The sequence below is a fragment of the Tetrao urogallus genome, assembly GCF_951394365.1.
Source record: "Tetrao urogallus genome assembly, chromosome: 17".
In the NCBI taxonomy this organism is placed as follows: domain Eukaryota; kingdom Metazoa; phylum Chordata; class Aves; order Galliformes; family Phasianidae; genus Tetrao; species Tetrao urogallus.
Window position 1 is genome coordinate 9,833,262 of NC_136830.1, and position 13,817 is coordinate 9,847,078.

Here is a 13,817-nt window from a genome sequence, read left to right on the forward strand (position 1 = left end):
CACATTGTGTTTTGTTCTACCAGGTGAGAAGCAGGAGTGCTGAGTTCAGTTACACTCCCAGAGCCTTATCTCAAACAAAATCCAGAGAACCGGGGAGGTTCAAGCTTAAATTAAGCTTTTGTTTTGCATTTAACCAGCCTTTAAAGGCTAAAAAAGAAAATACAGATGAACACGATTAGCCAGCTGTCTGCCTTATGCAGGCATGGGGTCATGTGCTGGATTGTTTTGACATGGGTCAAATCAGAATGCTCGGTAAAATTATGGTGTTCCACAAATGTGTTAATTAACGACCTCCAGATGTACCAGACTGTGTGCACATGCCCACGATGGCTGCATTGCCTGAGCTGTTAGCGTGGCTCAGAGCTCGAGGTGTCAGAGGCCTTTGGATTTCATTGCACCACAGCCCCAGCGTGTTCAGATGAGACCCACTACCTATATGGCAGCTCTGGGTAGCCAAGATGCCACTGTGCACCAAGCAGTACCCGGGGATTTGGGATGGATCCTCCATGAGAAGAGGACGCATCCTCACTCCTTCCACCAGGCAGAATCTTCAGGGCAGCGCTTTGCTCTCTGCCTTTCTGAGCTTAGCTTGGAACGAAGGTTGCTCCTATTTGTCAGCAGAGTGAAACCCATAGATTGGAGGAAAAATGACTTGGAAAGAAGAAAATAATGACAGCCATCCCTAACTGACCGTGTCACTCTTTATGTAATTGAGTTTGTAGTTGTATCCTAAATTGCTGGGGGGAAAAAAAAAATTCTGTTAATGTCTGCCTGCGTCCTCCCTTTCTGGGATCTTAGCCCTTCCTTGGAATCCAAGGCTTTCCTCAGTAGTGTCCCCTCATCAAAGCAGTTTCTTCGTAGGATTTTCAGATATCCAGCTGGGATGGGCTGTTTTACTAGGAGCATTGCAGGCAGTGGTGACCCTGTGTGTACCTTCTGGTCATGCAGGTCAGGGACACGGAGCCTGTTCTGCAAAGACTCTTGATGCTTAAACCTCTCTGCAGATGATTGAGGCGTTCAGTACCATGTATTAAAATGAACGATGGCGCTCCTTTGAATCCTTAGAAGTTAAGGATTTGCTGCAGTTGTATGTAGTGCTCTGCAGTTGTGTGCAAGTCCTTTCTGTGGCTCAGAAATTCCCTCTCCTGTTTGCCCAGGAGATTGGAAGTCCTCCTCAAGTGGAGGTTCCTCGTGTATGAAGCCTTTGTGAAGGTATCTGTGGTGTGCAGAACTGAAGGTGCAACATGCAGGCCAACAGTCCTGGGGTGCAAGTTTGGTTGTTTCTGCTTCAGGCTGTTCTGATGTGATCAGTTTGATGTTGGGGAGGTTATTTCTGAATCAGCTGTGAAGACAGTGGGACTTCTTTCTCTGTGTTTTGCACTCATGTTGGATGCTTTGCCGGTGCAAGAGCTTCAATGCAGTTCTATACTGAAAGGAATGTAAACACCAAATGCAATTTATAGATCTGTCTCCCCAGTTTTGTTGTGATTAAAATCTGAGGCAAAATTCTCATTGATTCATCAGTAGGGAAAAAATCAACTCCAATGTACCTACTGAGTTTTCTATTTGCTTCTGTAGCTTGCTTGTTCTGAGCAAGTGTTCTATTCACAGAGGAGGCTTCATTACAGAAATGGTTCTGTTCTCATGGAATCACTGAATCACGGAACTTTTTGAGGTGGAAGGGGCCCTTAAAGGCCATCTAATCCAACTCCCCTGCAATGCACAGGGACACCCACAGCTGATCAGGTGCTCAGAGCCCCATCCAACTCACCTTGGGTGTCTGCAGGGACAGGGCACCGTGGTATCACTCAAAACAACCTACATCTTGAAGCAAACACAAATGATCTGGTCGGTGTAATTAGAAGGGGCCTACTCAGAACGTCCATAACACAACTTGAAAGCAAAAGCCATGGCAGGTGAGTTAGGTAGATGTTCTGGTGTTGGGGCAGAATTGTAAAAACTGCTGTTCTGTGAGGAAGATGAAAAAGACGTCTTATGGTGGAACCAGCATGGGGCTCTGGAGGTAAAATTGAGGTTCTCACTCCAGGGGCTGACCATCTGGGTTTGAGCAGTGATTTGCTGCTTTCTTGGTTGAAATCTTCGCATTCACCCTTGCATGTTAGTGTAATGGAGAGAAGGGAGACAGCTGAGCGATATATGCTATAGGAGACCTTAGGAACATGTGTTGCTTCAGACATGGATGTATAACCATGAGTAAGATTTGCCCTGTTGCCACCTCAGTTCTGTGGCTCTAGTAGAGCTCTTGTAGCTCTTGTGTTCTTAGAATCATAGAACTAAGGTTGGAAAAGACCACTAAGATCTTGCCCAACTTTCTGCATCTCTTCAGTCCTTTGTGGTTGAAGACATCTAAATCTTGTACAGAATCTTTAGGATGGGATTTTTGTTTAGCTTTATTGAGCATACAGGTAACTCCAGTGTCAGTTTGCAGTTGCTGTCTCTGTTCCCTTTGCCCTGGCCTGCTTCAGAACCATGTGTGCACATGAAGCAATGCTTGCAGGAGCCCTGAGAGCCCTGGGTCAGCCAGGTCCATCCCTACAGGGCTCAGCTGAACTGCTGGGGCTGCAGGCTCCCAACGTGGCAGCAGGAATATCAAACCAAGAGGTGATGTTAGCAGCCAGTCAGCCTCAAATACAATCCTGGGATTGTTCAGTCCTTACACCTTCTTGCTAGAAGAGATTGTGGCAGAGCTGTAGGAGCCTGTGGCATTGGTACCCTTCCAGTGAACCCATGAGTCTCAACTGAGTGATGCTGTTGAAGTATAAATGTTTAATTGCTGCTTTTTTTGGTGTGACTGTAACAGTCTCAGACTTAGCTTCCTCATCACAACGTGGAAGCACCCTCGCTGTCATTTTGAACTTGCAGAGATTGAAAATCTAAGATCTGCCCCATTGCCAGTAATGGACCTTCTGTAATGCTGTCTCCTCCTGCTGAGGATGTGCAACAAAAAGCCCCGTATAAGGATAACAAAAGAAATTGCAACTGCCCTCTGCATCGATTCACTAGTGCTATGGAAGGGATGTCCCTGTAGCTAGAAGAGCTGCTATAGCTGTGGTGCAGTGGTGGTCTCAGCCATTGCTCTCCACGCCAAGGCAAGGGAAGGTTGTGTAGGGCTCAAAGTGAAGGGCTGGAGAAAAGGAGTCTGTTTTAAACATTTAAAATCAGTGTGTGGTTTGGTTCTTTACATCAGCGCTTCTCTACCTGTTGGCCTTTTGCTGGAAAGCATATATATACAGTGATAGGGTGGGAGGTGATGGCCTCAAGTTGCACCAGGGGAGGGGCAGGGTGGATATTAGGAACAATTTCTTCTTTGAGAGTGGTGATGCATTGGCACAGGTTGCCCAGGGAGTTGGAGGTCATCGTCCCTGGAGGTGTTCAAGGAAAGGACAGCTATTGCACTGAGTGACGTGGCCTAGAGCAGTCACAGGCATGGGTTGGGGTTGGACCTTAGTGATCTTTCCAACCTTAACGGTTCTATGATCCTACAAAAGCGGTTGGATTTGTGCAGGTCCAATCTAGGAGTGGCAGAGCACCGGGGAAAGAAAACTCTGGTGTGGGAGAGAAGTGCCATGGAGAAAGTGCCGCTGTGCATGGGCTGCTTGGTGGTGGTACGATGGGCAGCAGAGATGTGTGGTTGCCTACAGACACCTGCACAACCCATGGGTCATTGCTGTGCTCCATACAGAGGATGCATGCCTCTACTGTAGGGCTGTAGAAGTGGGCAGCGCCTTCCTTTGCACCCATGCCAGCTAGAAACCTGATTGTCATTCAGGAAGACTCCCAAGTTGGTCATGGCCATACCAAGCCTGTGCTGGTGACCCAGCTGGTGCTGGTGGCTGTGGGCACATCCTGCAGGCACAAGGGCTGCTGGCTGCCACCCTTCTGTGTTCGTGGCTGTTTGCCAGCAAGCCAAGGGGGAAGCTGCACGGGAAAAGCATTTGTGCTAAAACCTGTGAGCTGTTGCTTTAAAGGGGGGGAAAAAGGAGAGAAAAAAAAAAAAGAAAAAAAAAAAAATTAGAAGGGAAAAAAAAAAAAATCCTTTGTGGGCTGTGGAGAGAAAGTGCTAGAAGCGTGCGGGATCATGACTGGAAAGCAGGATCCCTGAGTGGCGGCGGGGCCGGCAGCGCGGCCGGGATGCGGGAGCAGGCAGCGGGCGCGGGACACAGCCCCGAGCTGCCGGGGGAATGAATGAATGAGGCGGCCGAGAGCCATCGAGATGGGAGTCACGTTTCTCCAGGGATCGCTGGGCTGCGGTGCTTTCGGCCAAGCTTTTTGAAGAGCTCCGGTCACTCGGCAGCGCTTTTTCTTTTTTTTTTATATATATATGTAATGCTGGAGGTTTAAAAAAAAAAAAAAAAAAAAAAAAGCACCAAAAAAAAAAAAAAAAAAAATCCCTGGCAGGGATTGAGGAGGCATCCCGCTAGCGATCAGCTGACACGGCGAGCCGGAGCTGCAATGTGTTGCTTATTCATTTCGTACCGTGGGAGCTGCAGGGGCTAGCAGAGAGCTAAACTATGCATTTCAAACAGCCGTGCTTGTGCAGAGAGAGGGCTGAGAGAGAGGCAGCCGCCGAGGAAAGAGCACAGCTGGACTTTCTCCTTGTTTTTATCCATTTCTGCAGGATCATGTATTTATAAGGGATGAGGTGGGCCACAGGGATCGCAGGCCTGAGGTGCGGCCTACCCAGTCGGTGCAGAATCAGGCCCTCCACTACCGGAACCGAGAGCGCTTTGCCACGATCAAATCAGCATCTTTGGTAAGCAGCCCCCTCCTCTGCTCCACTGCATCTCCCTGTCTCTCCGGGAAGGGGTCAAGAATCCTTTTTCTTCTTATTATTCTTGTTTTTTGTTTTTCCTCTCTTTAATTTTTCTTTCTTTTTTTTTTTTTTTCCCTTTCTGTTGGCATAGCAACTCGGTGCTGCACCGGGTGGTGTTCTGGCTGTGTGTGTGAATGGGGAAGTGTCGAATGCATGGAATGCCTGTGCTTTCACGCTGCATATCTTTTCAGCAGATGTGGAATCAGCCACGTTTGTGGGTGAAGCTCACATCGTCTCAGGTTATTTTTCCCTTTTTCCCACCCGTCTCCTTTGTTAGAGCCGTTCATGTTAACGAATGTGCTTATTTGCATGTGCACAAACCGCGGCTGGGTGTGCTTGCGTGGAATACGTTTGGATGCCGTGGAAATGCAGATGGGTTGGGAACAATAAGATTGCCGTTTGCAGGGCGAGCTGCTGAAATATATATTTTCTTCCTCATTCATTCATTCATTCATTTATCTCAGGCAGCAGCGCGGTGACCGCATCCCGCGGGCAGCATCGCCGGGCTGCAGCAGCTTACAAAGAGCAGGGGGATGGGGCGAACCCAGATTTGTACTATTGCAAATGGGATTTCTGTGGACGCCTTTGTAGTAGCGAGAGGGGTGTGTGCTGCCGGAGTTACAGCCGCGCCTCCCGCCCGGCCCCGCACGGCTGCGGGCACCGGAGGGCTCACGGGTGGGAGAGAGGGGCAGGGAGAGGGCTGGGAGGCACAGGGACACGGAGTGGGACGTGTTGCAGCCCCACGGCGTTGGAGGTCACATGGATGGAGCTCTGGGAAGTGCCGCCGCTCGGCCTGGCACTTGCTGGGTGTTATGACATCATCCCGGACCAACCCGAAATTACAACAGCGAGCCCTCCCCTTCTGCCTTCGCCCCGGCTGAATGGTTTTTTCTCCCTTCAGCACCACCATTTCTTGTTTCCCCCCCTGCCCAGCTCCCAGTCTCTCTGTGTGCAGGAGGCAGCGGTGTGTCTGCGACCACAGCTGGAGCTTCTCAACCGAGAGAAACAGCAGCGGCCACATTTTTTTTTCCTGTACGGTGGTTGCTGCCGTTGTTACAACCCACAGTGACGCCGTGGCTGTCAGACCCGCCACCAGATGCTTTGCAGGCTGAAATCTGGGGCAGGGCATCCGAGTTCCATCTTCTGCAGGGGCATTCCTGTAACGGCACCCGCGTGCTCCCTGGGGCTGAGCGCCTGCTCCCCCCGCTGCTCTCCTCCCCCTACCAAAGGAGTGACCTAGAAATGTGAGGGATGGAGGTTCACGCTGCACACCTGCCACATGTGGCAGCTCTGCTCTCCTGCAGACCTTGCAGGCCTTGCACATTTGTATTTCGTGTGTGCACACAGCACGGTGCCGACACCATTGCGTGTAGGAGACAGTTATATTGGCAGGAAGGAAGAAACCATCAATGTCTCGAGCAACATCATCCAAACAGATACCTGGTGTGATGGGCAGATGGGTGTGTGTGCTGAACACGTGTGTGATCTCTTACTCCACATGTGTCCTGCAGAGTCCATAACTCCTCTCTTCCTCAAATGTGTCATCCCTGGACTATCCGGGTGGCTCCCAATGGCAAAGTGTTGCTGGGAGCTGGTGGCGGATGTTGGCACAAGAATACAGGCTGTGAGGTCCTCCCCGTCCTCAGAGCTCTGGGGAAGGCAGCAGTGCCCCAAGGCAGCTCCTTGTTCCCCATGGAACCCCAAGGAGCCCCTTTTGTGGGGCTGCAGCTCACCTGGTCACTTGGCTGCCCTAAATCCCTCTGCTTCACTTACCAAATGACTATTAGGATGAAATTAATAGTGGGTAAAAAAGGTGCTGAGCTTTCTGGGCAGTTTTTCTTCGTCTGGTTTTCTGTGGAATGCGCTCAGTGTGGCTTGCAGTGCTGCACTGAAGTGAACTCAATGCACAGCATCCTCTGGGACACGGGGCAGTCCTGCTGTCAGCTGGCTGTTATCCTCAGGCTGATGGAGCAGCAAGTGGCACTGCGTGTCATGTGAAGCTTTGTTGTCCCCATCACATGTGTACCTGCCCCCTTCCCAGCACTGAGAGAGCTTCCCCAAACCATCACTGGCTATTACGGGGTTATTACCATGTCCTTAGGTTGCATGGTGTGGGTGTAATTTCATCATGCTTACAGCAGAAATGTCTCACTTAATTTCAACGTGTGTAGAGCTGGGCTTTCCCTTTTTACCTCTGTGTGCTCCAAAATGGAAACCTAGAAGAAATTCCAAGTTGAAACTAATGCCCCAGAACATGAAGAGTGCCGGTACAGGTGCTGGGTTTTGAGGTGCTGCTGTGGCTGCCAATGCACCACACTCTTCTCTTTATCTCTGTGTGTTACCTCTGGATGGAGGGGGCCAGTGGGTGGCCCAGCGTTGGTACTGCTTTGGCCAAGGGAAAACTGTCACACCTGCCCCTTGTCTCCTTCTTCAGTTCTGTGGGCAAGATTTTATATAAAAAATCAAGGGAGCCAGCATGCTTTGGTAGTTCCCTCATTGCTGCTGACGGTCAGTTGGCTCCTCAGCAGTTTAACATTGCTTTTTGGGCACTGAGAGGCACATAGCCTCCACTGCAGAGAATCAGCAGCATCAGAAAATGGGAGTTTTGAGCCCAAACTCACTGTAGCAGGGTGGTATTTGGGTGTAAAAACATTGCTGACCAGCACCTCAAACAGGAGAGGAGGGCAGCACTGCAGGGGGAAGGAAAGCAGTGAACCCAGGGCTGCTGGGCCGTGCCTGCGGGCAGACCCACGCTCCCATGGCACCCATAGGTCAGGCTGTGGATGTACCTTTTATACCTTTCCAGACTGTCACTGGTGCTTTGATATTACTTGTATATAACGTATGCATATAAAAATTACTTAAAATAATAATAAATAAATGAAAAGGACAAACGGGGTTCAGAAAGCTGAAGGGGTGCTCTTGCCTTTTGAAACAAACTCTTACCTTTGTGCTGAATTCAGGCAGCAGTTTTAATAGTCACTCTGGACCATCTTCCTCTTCGGTCACTGTGAATGCCGATCTCAGCCTTGAAGCTGGGAAAGCTGTGTTGAAAAAGAAGGCTGGGTGTTCTGCATGCTGATAAGACTGCACATCAACATCTTCCAGTGAAAGGTGTATTTTTAAATACGTGCAGCGAGGCACTGATTTGCATTTCTGGGTCATGCTTGACCCTTTAACTCTCTATCACTTCTTGCATTTCCTCGATAGCTGCTGTCGTAGCTTTCAAATGAATCAAGTGGAATGATGTAACAGTGGGGATGCTGTCGGAGGCCTTGGCATTCTCTTCGAAATGGAAATGCCAGCAGAAGTGTTCCGTGATCTCATCCTGAGTCTGTGAAGCCAAATGCCTGGGTACATGGGAGCAGCCTCTGGATGTGACCATCCAAGTGCACCGACTCCTGGTGCATTTACACAGTGCCTGTTGTCTTCAACCTTCTTCTGCTGCACAGTGACGTTTTACTCCAGGTGTTGGATTTCTCATCAGCTCATCTGGCTGCTGTCTATTGAGGTCTTTGCCCTAAAATGCTGCACTTGTTTTTTCTCATCTCAAAGTTCTCAGTGGGAGAAGGGCTGCTGGTGGTTGGCGTTTTGCTCAGTCCTCTGCCTCCATCCAGCAAGGAAGACACGGTGTTTCAAGAGGTGAAAATACTTCTTTTTAGGAGAAAACTCAGTGTCTCATCTGAGCAATGCGATGAGATGAAGAAGGATCTCTAAAGAAGTGCCATTTTGAGGAGTTGTGAGCCCAGCTTCCTTACGTAAAGCAGAAAATCTTGGAGAGTGAATAAGAGTAACTTTGGATTTTATGTGATGAGTGAACTGTGTGTGAGAGTAGGTTGGAGAAGGCATCTGTCTGTCTCAGTTCTGTGTATGCCAAGGATGCAGAGAGATAAGAAACTGAGAAAATGTCACACCTTAATGGAAGCTGCTCTGTTTTATGCAGAGCTTTGGTTCTGCTGATGACCGGACTGATTGCACCGAGCTTTGAGCGGGGCTTCAGGAAACCACTGTTTTCTGCTTTAAAGAGTGCTGACATTTTCTGGCTAGGTAAAGAACAAACTTGGTGATAAGCATTTCCTGTGTCATCTTTTTTCCCATCATCACCTATGGAGCTACTTTTACAAAATACTTTATAACTGATTTTCAGCTCTGTGTTTCTTAGACTCTTGCTGTCTGCGTTGGCACTGAGCATTCCCGTGGCTGCAGGCAGTGCCCATCCAGGCACATCCTTGGCTCCTGCCTGGGGGTCACCATATATGCCAGGCCCCAGCCAAGCCTGCTTACTGGAAGTCTTACCTTAGAATTGCTCAGGTTGGAAAAGCCTTTAAAGATCATTGAGTCCAACTGTGATCTGACCACACAACCCTAACTCTAACAACCCTCCGCTAAATCACGTCCCTGAGCACCACATCCAAACAGTTTTTAAACACATCCAGGCTGGTGACTCAGCCACCTGCCTGGGGAGCCTATTCCAATGCTTAACAACCCCTTCTGTAAAGAAGTTTCTCCTGATATCCAACCTAAACTTACCTTGCTTAACATAGCAAACAGCATACATGTGAAATGCTGGATTCTTGTCTACATGTTGGCTACGTCTGCCTCTTATCATTAGCAGGTCTGATTTCTTAGAGAAACTCTACATCAGTTTCATGTGTTTAGTCCAGCCAATTTGAAAATAACATCCCCAAATTCCTTGGGGAGGATACGATCTGTGCATCAGTACTTCCTGTGGTTGATGTTTGGCTTTGCCAGTGTGGTGCTGGAGTGCAGTATGGCACAGGGCTTGTTCTGTGTTTTCTGTGCACAGATGTTTGCTTTCTCTCTACAGTTGCTTTATCATAGAATGGCTTGGATTGGAAGGGACCTCAAGGATCATCAAGCTCCAGCCTGCTTTAGGAAAGGTGCAGGGGAAACAGGCCTTCCATTTCCTTGGCTCAGTCCTCTCATGACTTGTTTCTGCTCCGGGACTGGCCATTATTGTCTTGGATGGCGACTCCTTGCTGTAAATTGCTGTCAATCCATTTGAGGGTAAAGGCCATGCAAGGCTCTTCCTGACCTCTTCACGCTCCTCCCTGGTGTTGGTGACACGGTGGTGGTGCTGCTGAACTCGCTGGTTGATGTCAGAGCTTAGCAACCGCTGCAGTTACAGTCCTGCAGAACTGCTTGGTTGGCTCTCAGGAAAGCAGCTGCTCTCCTTCCGTTGGCTTCAGCCTTCTCAGGTCTGTGTGTACATCCCATCCCAGGCCTGAACTTATCTTAAAGATCTCTGGAAAATGACCTCCAAATGACAGCAGTGCTGTGGTAGGTGCCAGTTCTTCCTCTTGGCTGCCTATGGAGAAATTCTCCAGGAAGGCTGCGCTCCTGCAGGCTGCAGGAAGGGCTGTTGGTTCATAAGGCTCCAACAGGGCTGAACTGTGCTGCTTTGGGTCGGGTGTGAAGGAGACATCCCCTCTTACAGACTGCAGCTCTACCTGTGTGCTGAGAGGGTTTTGGGGTTGTCCTATAAAAGATGAGCAGATCATTACACGTGAAGTTCCTGAGTCTGTATTCTCAATTGAAAAAAAAAAATCAATCTTGGACACTTTTCATCTTTTAAAATGGAAGCATTACCACCCGTGTTTTCTTCTGAAAAATTTTGGCTCGACTTCCTGGGGTTTTTTTTTCTGCCTTTCACAGGGATGCACTTAGGCATGGAAATGAATGTGGAACTTGTGAGTTTGTTTCAGCTGAGCGGGGTTTAAAATCTGCTTAGACCATCTGATCAATCTTGTCAAGAGCACACAGTTCCAGAACAGCGTTCCCTTGTTAGAAAACTTTCAATTCTGGTAGGGAATGAGCTCAGTCTTGAATTTTAAGAAGCAATTTTGAAGGAGGTGGCTCATAGCAGGAAATAGGTGTTGAGGGACCGTGCGGGGAGCTTCCAAGGATGGGGGCGAGTTCCTTAAAGCAGCACCATCTTGTAAGTCCACGTAACCTTTGGGATTTGAAGCCTGTCTCCAAGGAAGGTTGTACAGCAGGCACCTTTGTTTGCAGACCTCCTCCAGTATTGCCCACAGTGATGTGCAACCTGTTTTCTTTCTTCCAAACATGGTGTTTTCGGCCGTGGCAGTGGAGATGCCACATAGAGTGCTTGGGAAGGTGGGGGAGGATTGAGGAGGGAGAAACCTTTTGACCCGAGTTGTAGAGTTAGAAACCAGCACCCTTTGAAACCTGGAGCGGCGCTCCCTGCAAGTTGACCTCCAAGAGTTGACGTGCAGCAAAGCGCGGTGTTCTTTACAGGTAAGCAGTTCATAAGGAGGCGGTCAAGAAGGGCCACGTAGCATTTCTTTCCCTTTTGCTGACCTCAGGTTACAAGGCAGATCCATGAGCATGAGCAGGAGAACGAGTTGCGGGAACAGATGTCAGGATATAAGCGGATGCGGCGCCAGCACCAGAAGCAGCTGATCGCCCTGGAAAACAAGTTGAAGGCCGAGATGGACGAGCACCGCCTCAAGCTGCAGAAGGAGGTGGAGACACATGCCAACAACTCGTCCATTGAGCTGGAGAAGCTGGCCAAGAAGCAAGTGGCTGTGATGGAGAAGGAGGTGAGTGCCGACGCGGGCTCCCCAGGCGGGTGAGGTGACTGAGAAGGGCGTACAGCTCTGAAGGGAAAGGCAGTGGAAGTAGTGCTTGAAACCCATGTTTGTGAGCAGCTGGTATGGTTGCTGTCTGGAGCTGCCTTGGTCAGTTACTGGAACAGCTTCACAGCCACACATGGAGTGCTGGTGGACGGCATTGGCATCAAGCAGTGATGACTGCTGGCTGGGGGACACCTGTGGGCACCTGGCAGGGGGTTCTTCTGGTGGCTGTGGCAGCTACAAAGCTGTAACCTGGCAGCCTGCTGTCAGTCTGTATAAAGTCAACCCGTTATTCCGTACAGTTAGTGGACTTTGACCCTCTGAGGTGGCTCTGGTGGAGAGAAAAGAAAGGAAGGCTCTTAAATGTGTGTGGGCATTCTGTTTTCTTATTTACGTGGAAGCAGATTTCATTTGGCCAAATATTCATGGCTTTGTCTTACATGTAATGGGAGAATGACAGACCAAAATTGCATAGAGAAAACTGATTTGTGCTGGATTCTGGATTCAGTGCTTGCACCTTCACCCCTATTTTTTTTTCTCTTTCTCTGTGCCTTGCAGGCAAAGACAGCTGCAGCAGATGAAAAGAAATTCCAGCAACAGATTTTGGCTCAGCAAAAGAAAGACCTGGCGACCTTTTTAGAAAGTCAGAAGAAACAATACAAGCTTTGCAAGGAAAAGATTAAAGAGGCAAGCTGCTGTCATTTTCAGGGCTGAAGGGGTGTGGAATGAACATGAGCTAGACTTTCCTTTTGATTAACCTGGGCCAGCCCAGGGGTTTAGGATGCCATCATACATGGAAGCAAATTTAGATTCCTAGCAAGTAAACTGTCAGGAGCTGGGGTCATCTGGCAGCATTTCTAGAATAATCTTGAAGCATGCTGGAGGAGCCTGCATGATATGTCATGGAGTGGAATCTTTGAAGCTGAGGATTATGAGGGGAAAAAGCAATTCACAGAGAATTCTTCTTCTTCCTTTTCCTCATCTGTTTTCCCCACAGAGAGTAAGCAATCGGAGCAGTGATCTAGATGTCACTTGAATAAAAGCCTTGGGATTATGTACATGAACTGGAGAAAAAGACATCAGTAACTTAGTGTTTAGCCAGTGGCTGTCACAAACTGTCCCCAGCAAAATCATTTGTAGTTAAGAAGGTAGGGGGGATAAAGTGGATAGCAATTGATTCAACAGATTTAAGCTTCAGTCCCATTGAAACGAGGGAAACTTAAGTCCAGGCTGGACTCCTTTGTAAAGCTGGTACAGGGAGCCAAGGATTCAGATCCCTTTCCTGGACAGACAGACCTCCCCTGCAGTTGTGTTTTCTGCATTCTCATTGCTGCACTGTGCAGACCTTAATGTGTTTGTTCTTACTGGGCATTTTCCCCTGCTCCTCTTGGAGATAGCAGTGCAGCTCTAGAGGTGGCAGGGATGGCAGAGCTGGGTGACAGCCTGAGCTCTGCATTTGTTGCCCTTGCATGAACTGAATGGTGGAGGAGTGCCCACTGACTGATGGTTCTCCAGGATCTGTGTCACAGTGATGCTAAAAGGAGCCTTGTTTTTGACTCTGTGCATGCAGGAAATGAACGAGGACCACAGCACACCGAAGAAAGAGAAGCAGGAAAGAATATCCAAACACAAAGAGAACCTGCAGCACACACAGGCTGAAGAGGAGGCCCATCTTCTCAGCCAGCAGAGACTCTACTACGACAAAAACTGCCGTTTCTTCAAGAGAAAAACGATGATCAAGAGGCACGAGTTGGAGCAGCAGAACATTCGGGAAGTATGGCACTCTTCAGTTGCTTTCCTACACAGTTCTTGAAATTGTACCTTTGTGTCTGTAAAGCAGCTTTGTGATATTAGATCTCTGTGTTTTCAGTCGCCAAACAGAACTGAGAAAAGTGTAGGAAATGTGTTTGGGGAACCTGTTTTCTATACAGAAATGTAGTTGGCGCTCACACCAAGGCACCTCCCAGGCTGCTTCTATTTATTAATGGAAGAGGGTGGCATAAGTGGCTTGCAGAAAGAAACATGTGAGCCACCCACTCTGGGCCTGAGGGATTGATCTGAGCTCCTGCCCCCTAGGCTTGTTGGGGGAGGGCTTCATTCACAGCACAGCTCATGCTGAGCATCACAGCCAGCTGTAGGATAGGAGGGCTGGAAGGGTATGAGGAGCTCTGCTTGTTGGCTGAAGTAAACATATGTTTAAAACATGTAATGAAACAGTAATAACTTCAGCCTTTCAGGCTGCTGGGAGTTAAATACCGCTTTGGAAAAAGAATTGTTGCTCCTAGATTTTTTTTTATATATCTGTTTTTCCGTATAGCATGTGAAATCTTGAGAGAGCATTACTTGTAGGAAGGACTGTGAGATGG

General features: G+C 48.8%; 1 protein-coding gene across 4 annotated transcripts in view; it reads left to right on the forward strand.

Annotated features, from left to right (window-relative positions):
• The window catches only part of TAOK3 (TAO kinase 3), a gene marked incomplete at its 5' end in the record, with an annotated part of 67,856 nt that overhangs the window by 50,200 nt on the left and 3,839 nt on the right, over positions 1-13,817 (forward strand). For 3 of the 4 annotated variants that reach the window (XM_079543883.1, XM_079543884.1, XM_079543885.1), the window contains 4 exons: positions 4,640-4,774; positions 11,182-11,418; positions 12,010-12,138; positions 13,022-13,225. In XM_079543883.1, coding sequence (XP_079400009.1) covers positions 4,640-4,774; positions 11,182-11,418; positions 12,010-12,138; positions 13,022-13,225 — 705 coding nt within the window. Of the gene's footprint in view, positions 1-4,604; positions 4,775-11,181; positions 11,419-12,009; positions 12,139-13,021; positions 13,226-13,817 lie in introns of all 4 variants that reach the window. The other variant, XM_079543882.1, reaches the window with a different exon arrangement.